At 44.3% G+C, this 25842-nt stretch overlaps 1 protein-coding gene across 2 annotated transcripts in view; it reads right to left on the reverse strand.

Moving 5' to 3' along the window:
• Mwh (multiple wing hairs) overlaps positions 1-25842 on the reverse strand; it is a 35043-nt gene that overhangs the window by 3357 nt on the left and 5844 nt on the right. For both annotated transcript variants that reach the window (XM_070666113.1, XM_070666114.1), the window contains 4 exons: positions 13477-13549; positions 10003-10232; positions 1673-1964; positions 173-391 (listed from right to left, as the gene is read on the reverse strand). In XM_070666113.1, the coding sequence (XP_070522214.1) occupies positions 173-391; positions 1673-1964; positions 10003-10232; positions 13477-13549 (814 nt within the window). The remainder of the gene's footprint in view (positions 1-172; positions 392-1672; positions 1965-10002; positions 10233-13476; positions 13550-25842) is intronic.

A 25842-nucleotide genomic window follows, 5' to 3' on the forward strand; every position in this document is an offset into this window, starting at 1 on the left:
TGTAAGAATTAAGAGTTCTTGTAAAATCTCTTAATATAAAAATAAGATTTAAAAAAATATATAAATATAAGAGATAAAATTAAAAAATGATAAACTGTTGAATTTCAGGATTTTTGTGACAAGTACAAAAACAGTGTTGAATGTACGCAGCTGCTTTCATCGTATTTCTCACCTGGATGTACAGTTTCGTCTGCGTGCGTGGTGCAGATTTGAGGAAAGCATTCAGAAACGAAACGCCTGCAACCCTTAATGCGATAGCTGCTCTTGGAGCCAAAAGAGCGCCGGCTAAAAATCGGAACCTTCCTCCTTCCCCGTATTTGAGTCTCAGGGTCGATACCGCTTCCGAGACAGCCGCGTGTCCACCTGGTGCTTGACACACTTTCGTCAAAAGCTGCAAAAGCAATTAAACAAATTCCGTTGTACCAAATAAACAGAACGCAGGAGGTAATGAGGACTCGCGGTGCATGTTCGCCGAAAGGAACGATCGTACCTCCGATATGTCGAAAAATTAACGCGCGAGATGCTTGTGAATTAATTTAAAACCTGATTTCGATTTCTTGCTTCGTTCGGTATACCGACGGACTTCTTTTTTTCTTCTGATATAATTTTTGTTTGCGGGCGTAGCGAAAATCATCAGAATAAATTAAAAAATAACTCGCTCTGCTTTTTTCCTTTTTATTAAAAATTTCAGTACAATTATACGCGAAAGTTTTTCCTTAAACAATTTTCTTTTCGGTCTTATTATTATTTATATGCATATATATAAATTCAGAGCAAAGCAGATTTGCTAGAGTTGGCGATCACGTGCCATGGAAATAATGTAATTTTTCTTCTAGGTTGAACGAACGGCTGATCGCATCGCGATATTCCACCTGTAAGGTGCACACGTTCCAGTCCCGATAGCCAGGAAGATAAAGAAAAGAAGTCCATCTGCGTGACAGGCACGCGTGAGTTTGTAAACGGAGCCAACGCTCTCGATCGAGTAACATTCGGCGGATAAGCGACAAAAACTGGTTCCGTCGGTGAAGCACCTTCGAAATAACGGAGCCGCCGCCCGTCGAGCGTATCGCCTCGGAACACGCGTTTACGACCCCGTCTTGACGACTCGGAGAAAAAAAAAAAAAAGAATCCACCAAACGGCCGGAGAGCATTAACTTATTGCACAAGACGGGATGACCCACTGGCCACTTCATTCCGCGGTAACTTCTTTACTTATTTATTTATTCATTTTTCTTTTTTTTCCCCGAGCGTAAGGTGCATAAATGTTTCATCGCTTTCGCGTAAGTATATCGAGTTACTGTTATTATCGATATCTTCAGCCGCGATTTGCGCCGACTGTGTAAACATCTCGCGTAGCGGATATTAAAAGACGACCGAGCGATATAGCGACTGTCCCACCTTTTGAGATCACTCCGCTTTCATCAAAAATAAAGACGGAGGAAAAAAAGAAAAATCACAAAATATATGTACCTAAATTATATTAAACAGAAAGAACTTTTAATTGCACCGACGATCGATGCACGGTCGGGCATTTCGCGCAACTCGGGGACTGGTCCACGACGCCGATGGGGGTTGATAAAATTGGTCCCGCGTTCGCGCGGTGGCCGCGAAGCCGATTTCTTTTGATCTAACGGTAACGCGACGCCTCCCGGGCGGAAGTGGCGATTGTTACCTGAAGGGCCAGAACTCGGGACCGGTTCAGACTGCTGGTCAGACAAACCGCGAGTGCCAGGAGTCCGGGCTGCGCCTGAACCAGCAGCCGTGGCGCGTCGGCACACCGTTCGCCGCACGCCGCCAAGCATTCCACGCAGCCCAATTCGTCCAGGGCGGCCCTTCTGGTGCCAATTCTGGGCCCGGTTTGCCCTGAACTCGGCGGTGAGCTTTGGGCCAATTGAACCCCACGTAAGGTCTCCAGCAGCAAAGTAATCCCGTCCGCAGGCGGAGATGCAAACTCCTGCACGAAGCTGAAAAAGAAAAAATTACGCGTCGCAATGATCTTCGATATTTATTGTTCACCGGTTAAATTAACTTTCGATTCGTCTTTTTTTTTCCTCCCTTCCTCCTTATCCAATTTAGACGCCTATTACATTTTGAATACAGAAAATATCACATATAACTGAAGGAGAAAAAGAAAGGTAACAGATGTATAATGAGAAACAACACGTGGGTAGAAGATCTATATTTAATTTTATACGCGAGATGAACGCGAGTAACTCGTTCTGCAAATTTGAATCGCGATTCCGCTACCGTAAGCGCGTCCAGATATTAGATGTTTACGAGTGAGAAGATTCCTCGTCTCTGAACTTAAACGTGCCGGTAGTTACGCCAATGAATACTGGTTGTAATAACATTCTTATCCACGGATAAAAATCGTCGCGTAAGCGTTGAAGATATTAAAATACGACGCAAAAAGATAGTAATTACATAATTACGGAGCTTCTCGCTCGACGAGAAAACCGATCCGGTTTATGCGCGTGCAGCCCCAACGGGTTTCCCTTGAGATTGTCACCACGAGAGCGAGGAGGGCGACTTTATGATTGGACGAAGGAATCGATCATCATCGAGAGATTCTTGAATATATTAACAAAGACATTACAAGAGAGGCCTGTCCAAGCCGCCGCCGTACGCCCCACTCCGCTAGGAATCGGAAGACATCGCTTATTCGAAAATACTATATAATTTATACAATTTAAATCACAAATTAAAGAGAAACGAAAGAGAGAAAAAAAAAAAAATATTAATATCTCGCTTCCGCGTTGTGCGTATCTCTAGAAAACGGCAGGAAAATAATACACGCTCGTCTGAGTCGAACGAAATTAATTTTCTCATTAACCGGCTAAATATTCTAAAGTCACAGACAAAAGGTCGATCACTTTACGCAACGATCTTTAATCGACCCGGCGCACTTTAGAATATAAATCTGATTTTACTCTGACCGGATCGAGTGTCCTGACGTGTCCTTTTGCGAAGCCTCCGCGGAATTCAGCGGGCGAGCACGCAACGTAGGATGATTTCCCTTTACAACTATCCGCGAATGCCTTGAGGTGAACAGGTGCGAGGACGAGAAAGTACACGTTATACCTGTCACGCGGTGACAAGTCCATACGCGCGCGAGTACTTGGCGACCCTTCCTTTTTCTCCGATTTTGTGGAAACGGCGCGCATTAAATCTATCGTAATTGTTAACATAATTTTTTTTCCACCTCCCTCCCGCCTCGACATCCTCCGATCGGTTTAATTTTCTCAATCGCTTGGAAGACACGCGATGGTGTCGCAAGAGAGACGAGCACTGAAAAGAAAAGCCTCTTTCCTCGTGCGTTTCGTGAGAGTCCGTCGTGTGTGAGATTACGTATGTATAAGCGTCGAAGGCAAATCAGTGAAAATAATCGTTTAATTAAATCTCTATCATTTGCAGAAGAGATTGCGGGTTCTGCTTTTTTTTTTTCGAGAATGAAATCGCACTTCTCGCGAGTACGATTTCTCTTTATCTTCTCAATAGAGATATTGCGTTGAACAAAATATTCGATCCTGCAGCCGACTGGTTTAATTAACGTGTACATTATACGCCGATGAGATATGCACGGACGTGTTCGACGTTACGCGATTGAGAAATTGGAGGCACTTTACGCGCTTTGCGCTGTACCAAATTTAGCATGAGCGTCCCGTTGCATTGTCAAGCGTCGCGATCAGGACCAAAGAAGGACCATTCTGCCTGGCGTGCCATTTATAGCGTCGGAAACGTTGCGCAACATTCCGTTATTCGCCGACACGTACGCGGCAAGGGAAAGAGACGAAAAGAAACTGATAAACATAAGCTGTAAATTAAGAACCGCCACGGCCGATTGACGTGTTTTTTTTTTCGGCTAACAAAATGAGACTCGTCGTGCACGATTATCAGTCGAAAGTGTAGATTTAGATAGGTAGAAAAGATAGAATTAAATCATTCGTTACTTTTTCGTATCTTTCCTTACTTGTCAGATCATGTGAATTATTCAAATAATTATATAAATTACTTAAATCCTCGAATAACGTTATTTTAATACAAAGAGTATAGATTGTATCGGCGGAATATCTTTATGTAACTTTCGTAACGTATCACCTCCATTCGCGTCCCTTTAATTGTCGTCTCGTCGCATTTTCGCGCGAGAAACAATTCTGGGAAGAACGTCTCTCCGTTACCACATCCCGTGGAACGATTCCTGGGTATTGAACGAAAGTGTTGTTGCTCAATATTACGATACCACGACGCAGGTTTACGAAGAACAGAGTGTTAAGCGTGTTGGAGAACCGTTCGAAGAAATCGTAGTCGCCGGTGTCTTGAATGCCGCGTCAAGATAGTACGTCTCGGTGTTGCGACACGCGGCTTGTCAAAAAGAAAAAAAAAAAAAAAAAAAAAAAAAGAGAAAAAGCGTTGCTCGAAATGAGCTTTGTCTAGACAGAAATTGCTATAAATAGTGCGTGTGTGCGTGTGCGCGCGAGAGTGACACGCGGTGAATCAGATACACGGGGACATGCAAATGAGTATTAAATGCCTCCTATATATCGCCGCGGTCGACGTCTCTCGCGTTTAACGACAAAGGAGGGCAAGAGGAGGAGAGGAAGACGGCGGGTTCTTCCCTCTTAACAATGGATGCATTATGTTACCGGCGTATTATGCATAATGCGCGAAGGTATCGCGATACCGCAACGTACGTGCACGAAATACAGAGGATCCGCCTTTGTTGCTCCGGCGTCGTAAAAACTCCACGATCGCGTTTGGACCCGCAGAGAAAACGAAAGCCTCAGGTGACGGTGAAAGAGAAAAATGAAAAGGAGAACGTGGCTGTCATACGACGAAACACGTAAGTTTTTCCTTTCCGTGATATTTGAATATTACAGATTTAAATAGATTTTTTTTAATAATTTTTATCTTTAAATTCCTTTACTTTTATTTTTGCTGTAAAAAAGAAAGTTGTGCAGTTTTCTTTTTTTTATTTTCTTTATTTTTAAATATTTTTTAACACTTAAAAGTTTGATAAAACCGGACAGCCGTACGCCAAAAGAATAAGTATCGAGAGAAGCCTCGATACGTACGGATCACTGGGCAGTACATGGCGCATGAATATTGATAAAGCATAAAACATTCACGATAACGGCAACGTGTTTCGATCGCGCTGGATAAACCCAGTATTACGTACAAATGTATGATAATGTATGCTTACAATTTATAGAAGTAACGTCTGAGATACGCTCCGTGTACGTATTAGTTCCTTTTGTTTTAATTTTATTGCCTATCCGCTTAACGAAATGACGTCCTCTCATAATTCTCTCATTACGAATCTATTTTCAACATTCTCGCGCGGCTTTCTAAAACCAAAGGGTTGCTTTATTCCACTTCAATTTGCTATCTTGTTACTATATTTCGTACGCTAACATATGTAAAAACAATTCTGATCGTACGAAGAACATTAAATAAATTTATTCTTAACTGAACGACGAGCCGGCGGAAGGCACAGCATTCGGCACTTCCAAAAATAATAGAGAAACCAAGTACGAGATTACGTCGTAAAATTAATTGAAACAAATAAGCACGTAGCAATGACAGACGTATCGGCGCCGCAAAAGAACGGCGTTCTGATATCGTGCAAAAAAAAAAAAGTAGAAAAAGAAAAAAAAAGCTTCCTCGTTTTTCATCGTGCGTGTAGTAGGAAGCGGTTATGCATTCGTTATTACGCTAAGCGGAAGCACCTGTGGACTATGAGTGTGCTGGCGGGTTCGGTGCCCGGTCGAGGCTTCGCCTTCGAGGCGACTAATGCTCGTGTGCAAAGGGGAGGAAAGAAAAAAAAAAAAGATAGACAGAGAGAACAGCTAAAAGATTTTTTTTTTCCCCACCCGCTTCTTCGTTCGTTTAGCGCTGTACAATTTCACGCGTCCGTCTATTATTAATTAAGAGACCAGGTATCCCGAAATCGGAGTCGTATTCGCTTTGCATGTAAGAATCTTCTTGAAAGATTTCCTACCTCGTCATCATTTCTTCGTGCGTGTTTCCTTTCTATGCTCACTACTGCGTTAAAAAAATACATTACGTATATCGAATTATATGCGGATTTTATCGCTTTAACTACCCTAATTAAGAAAAGAATCCGTTGCCGGTTCTTTAATAATTAGAACTTGCAGGAGTGAAAAAATTCGAATTTATGTTTCACGTGTTACTCTAACATTTTTTTAATCTTTCTATATACGTATTCTATCAATTATAAATTTCGAGCTTCTTCGTGCAAGATCGTTCAAGCATTCCTCGCACTTCGGACGAGAGTGCGAAACAGTTCTGCACGTGTTTTAATAATTCGCAGAGAAATAAAATACAAATTGCGAATAAAATATTTCATCCGGTGAACTAGATTCCGTCAAGAGAAAGTGGAATGATTTAATTTCACGCTATCATCCTCGGTACGACTTCCGTCAAATCGCAGAACTTTTTCGCGCTTCCTTCCAGAACGATAGACTCCGCCGTAAACTTGCTAAATAGAAAGTTGTATGACATGTCTTCACTCTTGGACGACCAATTTGACGAATGAAAGTAATAAAGAAAGAAATGGAGTAAAGCGGCCTACAAATTAGGTTCGATTTGCTTTGCGTAGCGTTAGATTCGCAATTGGCGCGCAGACCTATTCGCGAAGCGTTATAATATCTTTTTTTTTCTTTAACGATATTAATTAAATTACCCGACGCGTTAACTTGCGTACAAAAATCACAAGACCGATTTAATTTAACTTGCAATTATATTCTAGCGCGTATACCATACGCGGCGTGTCACTTGATGCAACGTACAATATCTCGGAGCGTTTAACTTCGAGAGGAGTCTACTTATAACCACTACCGTTATAGGTGAGAACGTCGTGAAGAAGCGAGCCGAGGACCCCGGACGAGCGGCGCGTACAGGGAATCCATGAAAATACAATTAGGAGAGCTCTAATAGGGTTTCGCTGTAAATGATACACCTGTCGTCCCGGCCGTTTGCGCCAGCGAAGACGGAAGATGCGCGCCTCGGCCAGATCGATTTGCAGCCGCAATACAGTTAGCCGTAATATCGGCATTCGGTTATTCACGAAGCCGCTACTTACGGGGCCGCTCACGCCGGACATCGCGAGGCGCGATGTATTATAACTCATTTATCTGGGACACTCGTCCGCCACATGACGCGCGAGGATAGAGCCGTCAACGGTCCTCGGTCCTTTAAAACAGGCGCCCGCGGTCTCAGCGACAGATTGCGGAGGGATTCTACGCCGGGGATCGTCTTTAATCATCCGCCGAGTTAACGGGTTCCCGGCGTTACGCTCTCTCTTCAAATTTATTTATTATTTCCCTCGGCTTCCTTTTTCCTCATCCGCGGGAGGATGGGAGTCCGCCGAAATGGCAGGACGCGCGCCGAGGAATTTAATCCCCGGGACAGTCGCCGTGGCTCGAACGTGTCGGAACGTACAGATGATATCCCGCGTACAATATACGCACGGACACGCGGATTGGAAACACACGGCTCGGAAGACGATCCTGTTAGCGCAACAGTTAATAGAAAAAGTTTTAACCGCGCTGAGCAGAAGACGGATGCGGTGGTCGTCGAGGATGTAATTGCGGAGCGAGCCTGCCTTGTCCTCGTGTTCTTTTACTCTCATTACCGGGTCAACGTATATCGAAATCAATTTTCGTTTTTGTTCCTTTATTTGGTTAAATGATGCGATCAGACGTTAATGTGCAGTTACGCGTTAAATTGTATTTAGGTGGTTGTCCCGACAGAGTTATTACGAGCCTCCGCGCGCCGGGAACAAGCTGCTATCGCGGCTTAATTATTACGGCCAATTAGCCGGCTACCGCCGATCGCGGGCGCTGCGAATCGATGTGAACAAAACGTGCCTCGGGCCGTCTTGGCGCGAGGCAAACATCATCGATCTTCGGACTAGCGGTGTGAGGCATCGACAGGCGGGAGGGAAGAAGAAAAAAAAGATTTAAAAAAAAATATTGCTCTCCGATAACGATAACGCGCGATCCTCAATCATCCTCGGACCTAACAAACGCGAATGTTGTGCACGGTTGCATGCGCATTATCGCCCTCGGCGCTGCCTTTGCGGTATTAATAATTTTCATAACCTGTCGGTTTATAATCCTACACCGCCGATATTATTAATTATACGAACCGTAGCCGGTTCGTCGGTCGTGATTTTGGCGATTTTCGAGATTGAGAACGACCTGTTGGAAGCACCGTCTTTGTCTAGACATACTAATTAAATATTACAATTAAATCCAACGAGAGTAACGAATAGATAGGCGCGGGGGAAGGTGGGGTGAGACGGGGGGAACGGGGTGAGAGCGAGCGCGAGCATACGTGCCGCGCGCTAGGAATATACCCCCACTACTCCCACTCTCGCTTTGTCCTTCTCCAGCGGTCGCGCGAGCACACACGTATTACGCACTGCACGGCAAGCACGTGTCTCCGTACCAAAAGTAATTCTCACTTCCGTTTAACGAAAACCTTTCGGGCACGATAACTACGATTAATCTTGATATCTCTTTCTGTTACAGATCGACGCAGTAGCATCCGCCGTCGTCAACGAGTGTCGTCATTGCCGATATTAAGATATATACGAACCGCGGCCGGTTCGTCGGTCGTCCCGGTAATTCCGTATAGTTATTCGGGCGTAATTTTTCGACACACGACTTTTTTCTAAACGCGAGTGCCGGAGAGGAACGCGCGAAAGTGATGAATAATTTTCGCGATTGTAAAATCACGGGTCGGGGTGTTCGCGAGTTACTTGTGCGCGGAAGGATGGCTCGACACGTCCCATCTGAGAGGAGGAACAGGCCCGGGGGGCATCCTGCCTCGGCGGAGCAACTTTTAGGTGAGCATCAATTTATTAAATAAAATCTTTAATAAAAACCTTTACCCTTTTTTTTATTAAATTAATTAACTGATATATCGTCATGTCTACATTAATTGTTTAATTTTATGTTACAGCCAACGCCAGAATTCTACAACTCCGCTGACGCTCATGCAGATTGGTAAGTCGCATCATATTTTTTTTCATAATTTAATTGTAATTAGGATCTGTTATAAAATAGCGCGTGCTACGCGCGCGTATGATTTTTTCTAATTGTGACTAATTCTCGAGAGACATATCGCTTGTCGGCTCGAAGATACAACACAGGGGAGGGACTCGGTTGGTTATTTTTCCGCACGTTCCGCGGTGAGAATGGACGTTTATTGACCCCCCGATCGTTGCCCTTTTCGAATCCTCGAGTTGTGAATCGAGACCCCGATTAATGTCGCGATTAAGAGAACAGAATGCTGACGAGCTGGGACCGTTTTGAGAGTGCCATCTTCTCTGGAAGGCATAAAAGATAACTGTAAACTGACTCGGCGCATTATTAATGATTAATTCTTTTTTATTGCCCAATGAATATTCGATTGGCGATCTCTTGCACGTTCTCTCCCTGAGATACGAAAGGAAAGCGCGAACGTGGGAATTTGGACTCCCATACGAGTCCGAATTTCTCCCTGAATTCTCGGTTTCGATTTACACTTGGCGTCTCTCTGTCTCGCGAGATTAATATCTTACATCTCTCTCTTTCTCGTCATTAGTTCCACCCAGAGAGCACAAACAGTGAGCGTTATTTTAATCGTTCTCAAATAATTCATACTTCGTGCTTCCGCGTGCGTTTCTCGCGTGTGTACCATCAGAAATTCGCTATCCCCGGAATATGAGAACGAAAGAATTCACATTACAAAATTAATGGTATCATTCCATACAGGATTTTGTTTTTCTGATATTACGTAACAATGCGACATAGCTGAGATATCAAGATAAGTATTTAAAAGATAATTGCTTTCGACTGCTTTAAAAAAAAATTCCTGAAAATACTTAGTACGTAAAATAATAATTAAAAAAAAAAAAATCGAAATACAATTTCCGTAAAAGATGAATATAAAATTATGCAAAACGCTGGTGATTGATATCGGTGAGGCACTAACCTGGGGAAAGCGAGCCTCAGATCAGCCCGGAGTTTGTTCAGCAGCTCGCTGACCGATGTGAACTGTCTCAAAGTCATTTCGCCACTTCCGGATGCGTAACCGGAACTCGAACTGGTTGTCGACGGCAAAGTGCCCTGCGAGTCTTGAACGGTTCCTAATGGGCGTCTTCCCCATCGCCTCAGCGCGATTGCGTAATCTTCGGCATTATATGTGGGTGGTCTCAAGCGTTCCTGTGCGGACAATGGTTAACTGATTAGAAAAAAATTCATTTAAATTATTTTATTTCACGTAGCGCGACAGTTAAATTTATAAAATTAGCAACGTTTCCTAGAATATTTTACGTAACAATACGACGGTCGCCGGAAACGTTGTTTTATTTAAAGGAACAGTTTATTAATCTGGGCAGAATTAGCATCGCGTTGTTAGCATATCGAGCGTACGCCGAAGAACGTACGGATTATCGCCTCTTACACGCGTGAAATGTTTATGTCGGAGGGTGGAAAGATATCTACAGTTAATTTCAGGGCGCTTCCGATCGTAAATTGATAGGATTGTAGTGATTATCGCGCGGTTTTTCTCGTCCACGAGCCGCAGCGGTAACCAGATGCTGCGAACGGCTACACAGGCTGATAAAATTGGAATCGCTGATCAAAATCAACTATTTATGTGTCGTTTTATTTCTACTACTTTTACGAATGTACATTAGTATCCATTTATTTAAGCAAACTTTTATTTTAGATAAAAAGACATTTTTTTTAAGACTTAAAGAAAATACGTCGTTAATCTAAATTTCGTAATGACAAATTTATTCGTTAATTTAATAAAGCTGCGCGATAATATTTGCATCAATCTCGTAAAATAAATATTTCTTTAATTAATTTTTGTTTTAATTACGATAATAAAACGTATATTGTAATTTCTTTTCTCACTTTTAAGTGTTTTGAGAGCGACCGTGATTCTAATCAACCTCGCTAATACCCTGGCTGTTGTACTCCAAGCGAACAAATTACGTAAAATTGATTTACTTTCATGCGCTTACGGTTAATGCGGAATGTATAAATTATGAAGCAATCCGCTATTGATGCACACGGAAGCGGTATAAATTATTCAAATGAGTCAATTACATTCAGAATCGTTCCCGTAAGCGCGTACGGTTCTTCTATTTCAATATAACGCTTATCAAACGGCAGCGCGGGGTTAATCGAACGAGCCTTCTTGAGAAATCACAACGAGAAATCAAACGTGAATCGCTCAAGAATTTATTCAGGGGACCCCAATTATACGAGCTGTGGGAGAATTCCTTTAAATCATCCCGTTTTTATTCGATACAAATAAAAAGTTCGCGAATAAAAAAAAAAATAATAAAAAATTAATCAAGCTGAGTAAAGAAAAAAATTTTATACTAAGGCTTCTCTGTAGATGATTCGAAAGAAAAGGGAGAGCGAAATAAGAAAGGAAGTCGGAAAAAAAAGACTCGGATTATCCTTAACGTCTCTGGTTTGCGGTTGTCTCGTCCGTTGAATATTGCATCTGATTGTGTCGCAATCGCGATCGATCGTACTTACTCGCGGCCCTCGTTCCTGGTAGGCGAATAAATAAACTCTACTTATGAAAGCAGAGAGGCGCGATGACAATGAGAACGTCTCGATATAATTTCTTAACACCGGTACGTCCACCTAATCGGTTTCGTCTCCTTCCTCTCTCCTATACGCATCACATTGCGAGAAATAAATATTTTGTTACCTTTCGCGATTGAATTTCCCGAGTATTGATTTTATTCAGCGAGCTCGTAAGATTGCACGTCGGAAATCGAAGATCGATGTACGGGTGCTATCAGCAGAATTGCACCTGGATCGCTTTTATCTGGTATTTCGGAAAAAGGGGGGAAAAAATATATATATATAAAAAAGTAGCAGCAGTTACACGTGCAGTCGAGACGTGAAATAAAATATAAAATAGGAAGAGAAGTATATTTTTGCCAGCGCGATAGGAAAAGTTGAACGGCTCTTAGAGAGCACAAATTTAAATCGATTACACGACACGAGGATCATTAGCAATCGCGATCAATCACGCTCGGTACTTATTGCTATTATCCGCAAGATATACGTTCACGATTGGATCTCAAGTTGCAGCGGGATACGACGCGTGCCGATGTCGCCTTCGTTTTGGCTTGCCTTTATGTGACACGGGGACGGTGAGAGATAAGGTTTCGCGTCGATTACGATCGCGAGAACAACTCGGTTATTAATTAAGATCGCGACGACGCTAATTCGCGCTTCTGTAGAGAATTTCTTTTCCTCGCCTCTTCAAACTTTGCCTATAACGTAGCGCGAAGCGAGAGAAAATGCGAGTTGTGTGTGCACGCTGCATGAATAAAATTGATAATTTATATCGAAAGTGTTAATAACGAGGCTTTCGATACGCCGTGAATTTTGCATTCGTTTTGCGCATCCCTTCCGCAATTTAAAGTGAAATCGCCGTCGAGACTTTCCCGTAGCGCGATGGAACGTCGCTGCTATGCCATATCTCGTCACAGTCGATCTAATTTCGAGTCCGTCCGCGATTTCCATTTTCATCCGACGGAATCGAGCAATTTCGATCCCCGGCGATCGTAAGAGCCCGCGACTTTCACGAGAATTAAAGTGAAATTGCGTCAACGTGAAGCGACAGAGCCTGCTTTTTCGGACGGATAGAAACGCGCTCCTATTCTCGATCAATTAAATCGTTTAATCGCCGGCCGATTATCGCTCATCGACGTGCAAAAATTATTAAATTAATATCAACTATTGCGCGCCGTAAACCGTACGCGCGCTAAACTATAAATCCCGCCGCGGCGCGTATGCGGGATCCGCGCTAACGACCGCGCGTATTAAGACGCGTATATTAGCTGATTGGAAACGAAAGGCTGTGCGCGCGGATATCGGTGTCCATTAATCGCGCACACGACAGTGCGAGATATACATGCGGTATATCATCTCGCGACACGGGAAAGCGAAATGTCGCGTTGGCGGTGAGAAAAACGGAGGAATATTTATGAGGCTGCACCGTCGCGCGATATATGTATAATTAAGCTGCGGGGATGCCGCTAACGACAAGGTCAAGGCGGGAAGTGACTTCGCTACTTTAGCAAGGCCAGAGCTCTATTCTCTTAATATTAATATCCGCCTTCTTGTCACATGCGCGGAGTCGCGTCGAGGATGATGGAGTTCTCACGGTGCGAGAGCGCAGAATGAAGACCGGCCCCGTCCTGCCGGTCCGGCCTGTCTCCTGCGTATATTTACTCAAAGCTGAAAGATATGCTAATCGGAAACATCCTGCCGCGTTGTACGGCCGTTTAGCGCGACTCTGGTTACATCATAAAGCTTCCGCGGGTGTTTACACGCCGGCGAGCCGACGCCGACGTGCGACGACAATCGTCTCGTATCTCACAGGCGTCCACGGTTACATCGTAATTTACTTAGCGTAGCCTTTTACCTTTTCCGGCTGTGGTCCCCATGGTTTCACGACCAGCAGCTCCTCCTCCGCGTTGGGCGCCATGTCCGACTCGCTGAAAGAATTACAGAGAAATTTTAATTATACAGAAGGCAAGACGTGGCTTCTTTCTGGTTTAAAAAAGAACTAGACATGTCAAGTATCGTTTCATTTTGTTTTACTTTATTTGTCTGTACGTATATACATATATTGGAATCGATAATGCAAGTTGAAACTTATGTTAACGAGATGAAAGTTTGATTAATTTATATGGAAAGCTGACTTTAATTATTATTATTTTTTTTTTTTTTTAATATATTTTTCAATTATAAAATATTTTTCGTCCATCATATGCGACAATTAATTTCATACGAAGAACGCAAGTGAGAATTCTTATGTGATAGGGCGTTCTTCTGCTATGCAGAAGCGGAAGCGACATTGGGCGACATTCTACGCGCACGGAATTCCTATAAAGCGGAAAATCTCAAGGCGCATTGTTCGTCTTGAAAAGCGCACTTGAAAAGCGCTTCTTTTCTCGGAGTACTTTCATGCAGCGCAGGACGTTCGCGTTTAATTAGAGAGAGCCACGCTGTCGATCGCCCGTGCTGTTGAGTGGAGCGATTCCGCGGAATTTACTTCGTGGTATTTTCAAACGGTACCTTACTCACGCGGTGCGTTCCACCAGAACGGAGGCGATAGCGCGGTACCAACGCCCCGCCATGCGTTATTGTAACAAAAATGGAAATCTCAGTTTTAATCTCTCACTTTGATCCCAGAATCAAATTCTGAAAAGCTCGTCAGATACCCCAACGAGTTTCGCGATAAATTTCACAAAGTACGCACAGTAGGTAAATGATAAAATTGCCGTCGGGAGAGACTTCGACTCTGATAAAACGATCCTCCGTCGGGCAAATTTCGACGTTCCGTATACGAACGATAAATTCGCGTCGCGATATCACGCGCGTAATAATCGCAATTGTATTAGCGCGAGCGATTCTGGTTATCGCGCCGGTAATTGCGCCTCGCACCTGCCCCAGCTGTCCGGTATGCAGATATCATCTTGCGCGTATCGGGACGAAGGCGAGACCCCTCCTCGCGCTCTGGCATTTCACGGTCCGGTGCCGCACATAGAGCAATAATTCCGCCGCGCGTTACATTACGAGGACAGGGACCACGGATGCTTAGCTTTCTAGGTTGGCGATTGATAATAATGGGAGTTACGATCGCGTCGCGGTCACGATCATCGCCGGTGTGCGCGATCGTGCATCGATCCCTCACCGCGGCGAGCTCCAAGTGGATCGGAGATGAACGGTCACGTCCGTGACCTTACAAATCACCGCCGTAACCGTAATCACCGATTCCCGCAATTCGATTTAAAGGATACTATTCGTAACGTTAGCGCCGCTATTACGAAACGGCGTTATTAAACCGACGCGGCGAGTCTTACGCCACGCTTGACTTTCTCAGCCGAACGTTCCGCTCATTATTTATTTAATTACGCAATATCAGGTACCTAATTTCCCCTCCCGATTGCGACGAGGATCGATTCCAATCGAAGCGAAGAACGCTATTACAAATTCTTATACTATAACCCTGAAGCATTAGCGTGTTCGTGTGTTACTTTTCCCTCAACTGTCGGAGATTTAAAGAATTAAATGACCACCGATTAAATCCCAATCATGAGAACGGGATTTCGTGTCCCGAGAGGGTTGCTCCCGCGACGTCATTGCTCTCAAATGTCGCGCGCGCCTCGCAGAAGTTAGGGGCAAACACGTGCGTGCGTGCGTGCATCGCGTTGCGTGCGTGCGTGCCGCACGCGGGGACTTGGAACGCGTGCTCAGGATACAAGGCGGAGGAAAAGGTACGGCGGCGTAAGTGCGTACTCCACTACTCGGAAACGGCCGAGGCATTGACCCGCGCGCGAGTGCGGTCCAAGTCACACACGTGCACACGCGTGGATTACCCGATATACGCGCGCATCTTTGCGTACATGTGCGTACGAAGCCGCGGCGCGCTTCAATAGCATTAAAACGGCCCACGCTCTTACCGCCGTATCTCTTCGCGGCTGCTACCGCCGGCCGCTAAACAATTCGCCACCGGCCGTACGTTTCCGTAATACACATTGGCTCGTCGGCAGGCCGTAATTATCTGGCGATTAAACGCTGACGAGACTATAATAGAGCCCCTCCACCGCGGAATTGTCCAACTCCAGGGAATCCCGCCATTCCAGAGTCTTTCCTGGCGGTGAGAAGAAAAAAAAAAAAAAAAAAAAAAAAACTAATAAACGCGCTCTTCACTTCCTCTTTCTTTCTCGATCCGTTCGTCTTCTATCAGATTTATTACTACACATTCGAGTGACAAACGCGCGCAAGGATCGTGCGCGTACAGGACGAATCGCTTTTGGCGCCGATCGCGATAATCGGACGGTTCTTGACTAATCAAAAATAATTAACACGTTCGATTGTACGGCGCTCTTAAACGCGCACGCGATGGGAGGCGCGTTCCACGTCGTGCGCGCCCGGCGATATACGAGCGGCGTACGTTTTATTTATAATATATGGGATGAGCAAAGAGGTGCCGCGAGTCTTGGCGGACGCGAAAAAATTCGCGATTGGACGGGCAACCGTCGTCTATTTACTTTACGGACGACTCATCTGGGCGGGATGCTCTCTCGCCTCGTCAATTAAACGTGCGCCCCGGCGATTAACGTAGCAGAGGATCGCGAAAGTGCCCCGGCGCGTTCGCCATATATCATTTCAAAGTGAAATGCACGTCCGTCGTCCGAACGATCGCGCGGCAATAACGCGATTCTCCTCGGCGTCCAAGTGAAAAGGGCTCCTCGAACTTGCGGCCGTTGGGAGAATAGGGTCTCTCGGCTTCATTGTAGAGAAAATTGATAGGTACTGTAGGAGCGTAACGAGGTGCCGCGACTCGTTAAAGCGATGATTTCCGTCCGACCGGACCGTTGCGTAACGAAAAGTATCGGCGGATCTCTGACGGCCTGGTTCGTCGTAATAACGGAGAGCCGGCCGAGTTTTCTCCGGCAGCGAGGGACCGACTTAATCTTCTCTTACCGTTCCGCGGGAACGACGCGCGTTCAATTACGCCGAAAATCCAGGAGAGCCAGAATCAGGGTTCGCGTGCATCTCGCGAGTTAACGTATTCCACTTTAATTCCAAGGCGGCTACTTTAACGGCACAAATGACGTTGAAGTGATATCCGCGAGGCACGGTGGAAGGCAGGCATCGCGCAGATCCGTGTTCCACGGTTATTAAAGTTGAGGTCGTCCCGCGCGCCGACGATTGAGAAGGTATACGGCTGAATACAAGAAGAGGTCATCGCGAGAAAGAGAAACAGAGAAAAAGAGAAGAAGAGAGAGAGAGAAAGCGAGGGGGTTAGGGAGCCGGAGGGAAGGGGAGGAAGACATTGTAAGCATCACGATGCTCGTAATGCTTTTCCGTCGAGTGTTCGCCGCATCAGATATCGCGGCGCGGAGTCGGCACGTCTCGAGAGACGGCGGAGGCCGTTTCCAGCCGGGACCACGCCGCGAGAGGGAAGAAGCGCGATTCCCCGGGACCTCGGGGATCGTCGATCTCGACGACCATTAGGGGAGTACGCGCGAGTCCAAGGGGAATTTTTCCGTTATGACTGTTCCGGGAGCTATGCGCCGCTGGAATGCCGGCCTGGTGCCAGCCGCGATCCCCGGAAATGCAGCCCGCGCGTCTGCCATACCTGATTCCTCGCCGATTGCGAAAGAAATACGTTCGCATTTCCCCCTACGAAGGAGGAAGGCTCCGCAAAAAGCAGCCGGACGCTTTTGCGCGACACGTAACGTTAGATTTCGTCGCTAAACACGCCGAGAATCCCTCCGCGACGTTATCGTCATCGCCTGAACACGCCGGAAATTAGCCTGAAGATCCGAACGCCTTATTATTGCTGTTCCGCGCGATGCACTTCGCCGCACTCGAAACACATACGCGTGCCCATTTTTTTTTTTTTTTTCTTTTTTTTTTTTTTTTTTACGACATTTTCGTCCCGATTATATCGACTCGCATTCTTGTCGAACGCGCTTAAGCGGCGTGCTCGTCACGCCTCGTGAAATGCGTTAAAAAAGGCCCGATGACCTCGATCTAGGAAGAGGAAAAGATTTTCAGGACACGCGCGTAAATCAGGATCTTGAACGGAAAAAGCCACTGGACTGCGCACGTTGATTACAGACCTCGCCCTGGGATGAATCGCCACCGTGCGACCAAAAGAGAAGGATTAGGTACGAGGGAAAGATGTGACGAGGAAAAAGAGCGAGAGAGAAACGGAAGAGGGAGGGAAGAAAATACCGCGACCGTGGTCCAAGTACGATAATAAATGCGAGATCGGATCTGGGTGCTTGTTTTATTATCGCGAAACCGCTTCAGCGAGCAACGATCCAGATTATTTGTATGTCGTGCTATAAACGCCTCTCTAACTCGAATCAACTGAAGACAACAGCCGGGAGGAACATCAGTCCGCATTCCCTATATATTTCCCTAATTTCTACTGTTTTTTCTTTCTTTCTTTTTCCGAGAAAATAAAAATCACTACGATACGTGCTCGGAATTCATTCCAAGTAATTCACGAAACCCGTTTCTATCGCAGCTTGTTACGCGTTTTGTTATGTCATGCCACGAACTCGATATGCAAAAGCCGGTCTTATCGTGAATAATCGTGCGAGATAATGAGATAAATCGCTCGTCGATAATCACTCGGGCTGTCAAAAGAACCGTACGGAGAGACAGATGCAGGACGGGACGATTATAATTTAACTATTTCAACGGCGAACATTACTTTCCTCGCAATCAACACTCTAACATCTCAATTCACGTTGAAAATGAAGTGTGCGCCGAATACTTGACGCGAGATGCGCGAGTGTCACATTCATCGATCAAGAAGATGACTGTCAGTCGCTTTCCTGGAACGGGAGTTCGATCGAGAGCGGGAGAAAACGCAATTCGTGTGCTGATGATACCTCTACGCTCGCAGGAAATTGAAGCCATTAATGCTCGGCTGAGAGAAACGAGTAACGCCCTATTGGTCGCGATCCGCGTAATGTCGAGTCACATCATTTTGATACGCATAATATATTCTTTTTTTCCTTTAAACGACCAAAGACTTTTCACTGGAATCACGATCGACAAAATTTTCTTTCGGTACTTTCCCTCAGCGGCTAAAAAGATTAAGTCAGAAAATGAATTCGAGAACGTTGATCTCTGAATCAAACTTATAAATCAAAGTTTAAAGAATCGCTACTGCGACTTTTAGCAAAATTCATAAATCTTTTAATACTTTCGATAAAAATAACTCATTTTTTTTTGCAGAATAAAAGAGATATTACTTGAATGTCTTCTCAATTTATAAGACAATCAATGAAACTGACTGCGAAACGTGTTGAAATTATTCCTCATTCACGCGCCGTCCGAGAGCTTCCTGCAAATAAACTCGCGAGATCTAATACGCGCGGAAAGCCAACGTCCCGTGAAATACGTCGATTCGGATCCCGTTTCGTTTGTCACTCGCCAACCGAGTGTCCATTGTAAGATCGTATGCCGTTATGAATCTCAAGTTATAAAACGGGTCCTCCGTCTGGCGAGGTACCATCCTCCATCTCCTCTCTTTCCTTCCCTCTTGCTCTCTTTCTCTTTCCCTCCGGTGTAGCGTATAACTGTATCTTTTCCACGACACATACGTGAACATCTGCAAACGTGCGGCGGCAACGAGAGAAGAAGGAGAAAGAGGAAGCACCTCTTCTTCCAAAAAATAAAATAAAATAAAATACTAATAATTTAAAAAAAAAAAAAAAAAGAATAGAAATAAATGAGTAAAAACGCGGACGAATTCGCAAGATGACGGTCGACAGTTCGGATTATCGCACCGGAGAAATCTAATTTGCAGCGGCGCGAAACTACAATTTCTCTGCACCGTTAACCACTTCGACGCACTTCGTTTAGCGAGATGACACTTAATTCAGCGTGGACGCGCTCCCCGGGACAATTGTTCCGATAGGTAAAAGCGACCCCGGCTCGGCACGCTCGCCGGAGATACCCCGTCCGATACGATAAGGGAGAAGAAATATCGCCGTTCTTTATACGCACCGCATGGGTGGGAGTTGCCCGCATTCATTGACATAACAGTCGCCGCGAAGAAAAGTAAGAGAAGGTAATTACGGAAAGAGATGCGTTTGAACGGCGGTTAATTGCGAGACTCGGCATCGGGTATGCGCAACCACGTGCGGTAGCAACATTATTCACCCGGCGGCGTAACGGGACGCAATAATTAACCCTGATGCGGAATTATTGGCTAAACACGTGGTAATAAAATCGACCGCGCTCGGTGATCCCTCCTCTTCCCTTCTTCCCGCGCGAGAGAAAATATCGCCGCGTGAGAATACGGTTGCAGTGGATAACTGCGATAACTATACCGAGAGAAGTGCGCTTTCCGCGGCCCGCAACGACTGTTTCAATCCCGAGTTATACAACGCACCCGCGATAAATCATAAATGAAGTAACGAGACGGGACTAATTAACGAGCTTAGACAAAGGTGCTCGCCAAAGCCGACGAGATCGTGCTACTGAACGTACTGAACACCGTGGCTCTATTCGTCGTGATCGATTCTACCGTGATCTCTACTGCGATCGTTATTTGAAACCGAATCTGACGAGTTCTCGATCGTACAAATTTATAATCGTGCCTGTCGTGTAGAGATTTATTTCCTCAGACGAGGAAAGTAAGGCAACACTTTTGTGAATAAGCTGCCATTTTCGGTACTAAGTTTTTTTTTTTTTTTTTTTTATGTATGTTAGATAGTACAAAACGAACTTTTACATATAATAATTTTTAGAAATATAGTACCGATGTACGTACGCATACGTTTATAATTTATAATCTTACATGTGCAATTTTCTCATCAAAGATTCCGACCTCGAAGTCGCGCAGCCAATTATTGAGTAACTAATAAGAATTACGAATAAGAAACGGCAGAAGCACATGAGTGCCGGAAGTGACAGCTTGTTCATGAAAGCGTCACATCACCTGGCTTCATCTTGAATCGAGATTCTCACATAAATTGCGGTGAATTATCCAACAAAAGTTTCTCGGATAAAATCTAAGATCAACATATCATTACAAAATCGTAATCAAGCTAATTCGATAAACAAATTAAAAAAAAAAAAAAAAAAATAAAGAGAACGTAACACATTTAATATTACACGCTATTAGCACATACTACAAGAAGTATCCTTAAGAAAATAAACTCGTAATTAAACGCGATATGATTTCACGCTGTATATGAATGAACAAATTACTCCGATGGTGTAAGAAACGTTTCTAATCAGGCGTTAATTAATTCAGCTCGATATGGGGGGAAAAATCGTTCTATCGCTCGGCCGCCCGTTGTTTCGTAGAAAATCGCCCGTGAGAAGTTCGCTTTCGTGTTAAAGGAAACGATATCGCGCTTACAAAACATCGTTTCCGTTTGCGTTGCAATCCACGGGCGCAGTTTTGCCGCGCGCAAAAGTAACGCAACCTTTGTTTCCCCGCGGAAACAAAGAGCGAGCGAGCGAGCGACCGTCTACGCTCTGTGAGCGGTCCTTTAAGCCGTTCCATCGCTTTCACGGAGGAATTCCGAGTCGCGCCAAGTGTGCAACGGGCATGGAATGCGAGGATGGGGTTAGTCTGCATATACGTGCATCGGTAGAAATTCAGGCGAACCCGAGAGAGAGCCAGGGACCGATTTCCGACTCAACCGTCCGGTGCATCGCGACACGTGTTTACACCCACCTGACCCGCGTTTACGCTCATCGCGCGGACAACGACACGGAGGGATCCCATAAGGATCGAGATGCGCTCGGCCCCGCATGATTTATAGATTCCCGAGCGACTCGCAGAAGCGAGGTAGATCCCAACGAGAATATCCGCCTGCGCTCCAGAACGCGCAACATTACGTTTCGTCGCTGAACACGTTTCCTTCTTCCATTTTTCATCCGTCAGCTCCCTTTATTTTATTTTTTTTATTTTTCTCTTTATTTCCCTCCCTCGCAAAGAATTTCAAAATCTAAGCTTAAAATGAACGATAAAGAGCGACGATTCGTCTTGACGATAGGCACTTTATTTGCACATTACGCAATTTTTCACGCGCGATGTGTCGCGTCTGTCATCTGTAACTCTGTAAATTCCGTCGTGCCGTTACGACGACCTGCCGGATTGCAAGATCTAACTTCTAATCTTCCCCCTTCGCGATTTCGCGTTATTCCGATTGTTTCTCACGATCGAGGTGGAAATCTATTTGCGAAGGTCGGACAGAAAAGATGTCGCATCGTATTAACGCTAATTCAACCTCCGCGATATCGCAAATTTATACGTCATTATGGTTACCGGTTATGGGTTACGATATGAATCCAGATTAGATCGTATTAGTTACGTGAGAAATCATTTCCCCGATGCTAATGCTGCACGCGGCATCAAGAAATCCCATGACATATATGTGCGTACTTATACCATTATACAATGCAATTTCAGGGAAGATCCTGCGAACGGAACTTTGAGCTGAATAATTTTTCCCTCGAGTGTTTCCCTCGTGAAAATTATTTTACATAACAATATTTCAGAAATTTCATAGCGCATTGCAAAATGCTCATCTCTTTGTATATATAGAAATAGACGACGGGACTTCTTTTCCTCTTCATTCTTTCCATTTTCTTTTTTTTTTTTTTTTATTTATATTTATTAAAAACTAGTTCACGAGCTACGAGAAAATAGATTTCCACCGAGTGGAGAATTTCTACTGTACTACGTACACTGAAAAGCAGATATGGAATTTGCTGAGGCGACGGCAGCTAGCGAACGCGATTTTAGCGTCGTGTTCGACGAGTTTCACGTGTGCCGCATGTATTATATACCGCGCCGGCCGGTTGCCGATGACTGATTTTTCCCCTTAGTTCTCTCATCCCTTGTTTCTGCTGCTTAGAATTACGTACGCTAACCGCTGTCGCCGCAGAAAATGCCATATCTGCTCTTCGATGTACGTACTTAATATCTGTACTTCACATGTCAATTGATTACGACGTTTAAAAAAAATATAAAACAAATAAATTAATCAAAAATCGCCTAGACTATTCGCGGTGATCTCGGCTCTTCTGCTTATCGGCTAATTAATTTTAGCGTTTGATTTATGCGCTTCCATGAGTAATTGGATCAGCATCATTCATAAATCGCTGCCAGCGAGAGAGCACCGAGGCTTCCTACTAGTTAGAATGATCTACGATCGGGCGGCGGCACGGCGGTTTTGCCTCGATACCGCATGAACCTCGCGGAAAAATCGCGACGCGGAAAGCCGTGCTTAATAATCGTCGTTGTTCCGAGGGGCAGGATGCCCGGAGATGAATCGCGCGGAGCTGAAACGGAATGGTAACGGTGAACGGCGCTGAAAAGAAGCGCGTCCCGACGGCATTCGAGAAAAATATAAAAGTCCACCGCGTAATTGGATGCTCGCGATTAACTGGAAGTAATGACAGCGATGAATGCGATAGTGTCGTGTGTTGCATTTCTTCATTCGTAGAACGATTGTACCCGCGCCAGCACAATATCCATTTAAAGACACGCGGGGTCTCGTTACGGTCAAGAAAAGTTCTCGACGTCGATACGAATCGGCGCTCGTCGCACGTGAAAATTATTAATTTCAAATGCTCTATTAAATATCGATAGCGATTAGCAATTAAATAATTAATTTCTAGTCCGTAATTTAAATTATACCTAAGTCAACTTGATTCTTTTGTCGGTTTTCGCGACTGGGAACTTAGAAGCAAAGAGAATTTGCATATCTGGCGATCACTCTAAGAAATTCGTCGCGCGCAGAAATCCGTGGCGGTATACATATCACGCTGTTGCTTTAAAGCTTTAATTTGTCACGTTCCAAATAGCGAACAGCGCGACAATTTCTAATCTTTGCCCTCGCAATCATGATTGCGTATCGTTAACGACCGTTTCACGAGGGGTATTTAAATCAATTTACAATAGAAAGCACTCTTGTATGGACGTCATATGCTGCAATTTCTAAGCCAATGATTGGAGAGCCGAGTATTCAATAGGATAAAGTGTTGATCAGTAAATGGTAAGATGTACCATATATAGAACGCGCTTCAAAGTAGCGGAGTGACGTTCCTAGCCAACAAAGCGAAGTCTAATACACGCCACGTTTTTTTTTTTAATAATTATTTTGCTACTTGAGTTAACCTGAGTTATTCAAATATTGTCTAGTTAAGCGCAACAGTAATACGCTTTAAAAAATTTATAATTTGCACATAGTAACATTATTTTAATTGCGCAGCTTATATATATTTTTTATTTTTGACTTCCTAAACCTCGCATGCTTTACGCGTGCAAGCGTTGTTCGTGTAACTGTACGTGTAATTACAACGCGCTGTACAGGATCAATTAAATCAATTAAACGAAGGGGATTAGCTTTTAGTACAAGTCTAATTAGGTAATTCTCGACCTTTTGTCTCGCGACGTATGTGATTAGGCAAAGTGTCGAAAGCGAGTGAACAAACGGGTGATTACAAATCGCTCCTGCTTGATCCGTATGATACAATTGTCTTCGCCACGAACGCGCGTCTCTTTTTTTTTCCCCTCTTGCTCGACTCATTAAGAGTGTACGACGGATTAATAAATTACAGCTACGCGAATAAGTTATTACTTTATAATTGCGAGATACCGCGCTTGTCGTCACGTTACATACGTAAACGTCGCGATTTGTTATAGAAACGCGAGGACGACTTTGTCGTAAAAATACGCGTGCTGGCATAAATTTAAAGCGTTCTACACACGACAGAATTTTTTTTTTTTAACGTTAGATATCTCGAGAGGATATTTTGAATTTTATGATTTTGCATAATAAATAAATAATTAATTGGACAATTATTATTTTAAATTCTGATCTCATCTGAACATTTACTTCGAGGCCTAAAAGAGGCCATGTATTAGAAGAATAGAAATCGCGTGGGTCGATGTAAATTATCGAATCACGACTCGATTAATTCAGTATGGAAATACTCAGGCATCGTCCTTAAAATCCCACCCACTTTCCTATTTTATTCAACCTATATCTTTCACCCGTTCATCATAAAGAAAGATACTTAAACGCGTTCGTAAAGCTATTAAAAAAAAAAAAAGAGAGAAAAAAATTTTCTTTTAGCACATACGCAATAAAAGATAAGTTTCAACTGTATCGGCGAACAATATAAATAATGCAGCATTGTACGATATTGATCAATCTTTGCTCTTCGCATAGATGCGCTTTTGCAATTAAAAAGGGAGAAAAAAGGGGCAAGGCTAGTAGCGTGATATAGCGTGATATTAAAAGGAATCGAGTCATGCTGGTTCTTACACGTGTAACGAAGCATGCGTCAACGGCGAGAGATTACGTCGGAGAGAAGCGCTGAGTCGTTTAAACTCGTATTCTCGGTTGTACATCCGGCGTTAAGTGCCCGCCGCTTTGGTTTAATTTCGCGCTCGCGTTACATTTTCGTATCGGACGGAAATACACAAGGGCTGATCGTGCAAATTAAATGCAAATAAAAAAAAAAAAAAACCACGGGATTCATTCTCCGTCCGCAAATCCCCGATTCGCGACGTTATCGCGCGACATTTTCACGTTACCTCGTGACGACGTGGCTTTATCAGAAGCGTTATCGATGGAACTACCGTTGCGACGATTGTAGAATAAGATAAGGTTTTCATGCTTTATATTTATAAATCTGATCTAGTTATCAAACTATGTTTTTTCTTTTTTTTATTTATTTAAGCAGCCGGCCACTTCTAAGCCCCAGAGTTGCAACTAATATTTTACAAAACTGAGGTGTTTTCAACAGTTGCAACTATGAAAGTTAATTGACCGATTTGATTAATTCGCGTTGGTGACACTTTCCTTTGTCGTTCGAAATACTTGACTCAACATCTAAGGGGACAGCCGCGCAATTGTTCCCGGGTTTGTTTTTCGTGACTCCCGCGAACGTTTCACCGACGAGAGGAAACAATAGAGTCTCGGCGGCCCGTCGCGGCGAAATAACGACGATGGCAACAATTGAAGAGTACTAAAGTCGCGCGCGAAAACGCACAAACGGTGCAATTTCGCCGTTAAAGAGCCGGGGCGTCTCTGCAATTGCGATAATTGGCACGAAAGCGACGACCGGGCTTTTTACGTTCAGTCTTCGGGCGAAACGAGCTCTCGTTTCATTCATTCGCGACTCGCGTCTATGGACATTTTATACCGCGCCTTGTACATATGTATGGAAAATTAAATTACTAGTCTCGTTAAGCGCGCATCAATGCGGGTAGATAAAA

This window comes from Cardiocondyla obscurior, linkage group LG14 (genome assembly GCF_019399895.1).
Source record: "Cardiocondyla obscurior isolate alpha-2009 linkage group LG14, Cobs3.1, whole genome shotgun sequence".
Classification (NCBI taxonomy): Eukaryota; Metazoa; Arthropoda; class Insecta; order Hymenoptera; family Formicidae; genus Cardiocondyla; species Cardiocondyla obscurior.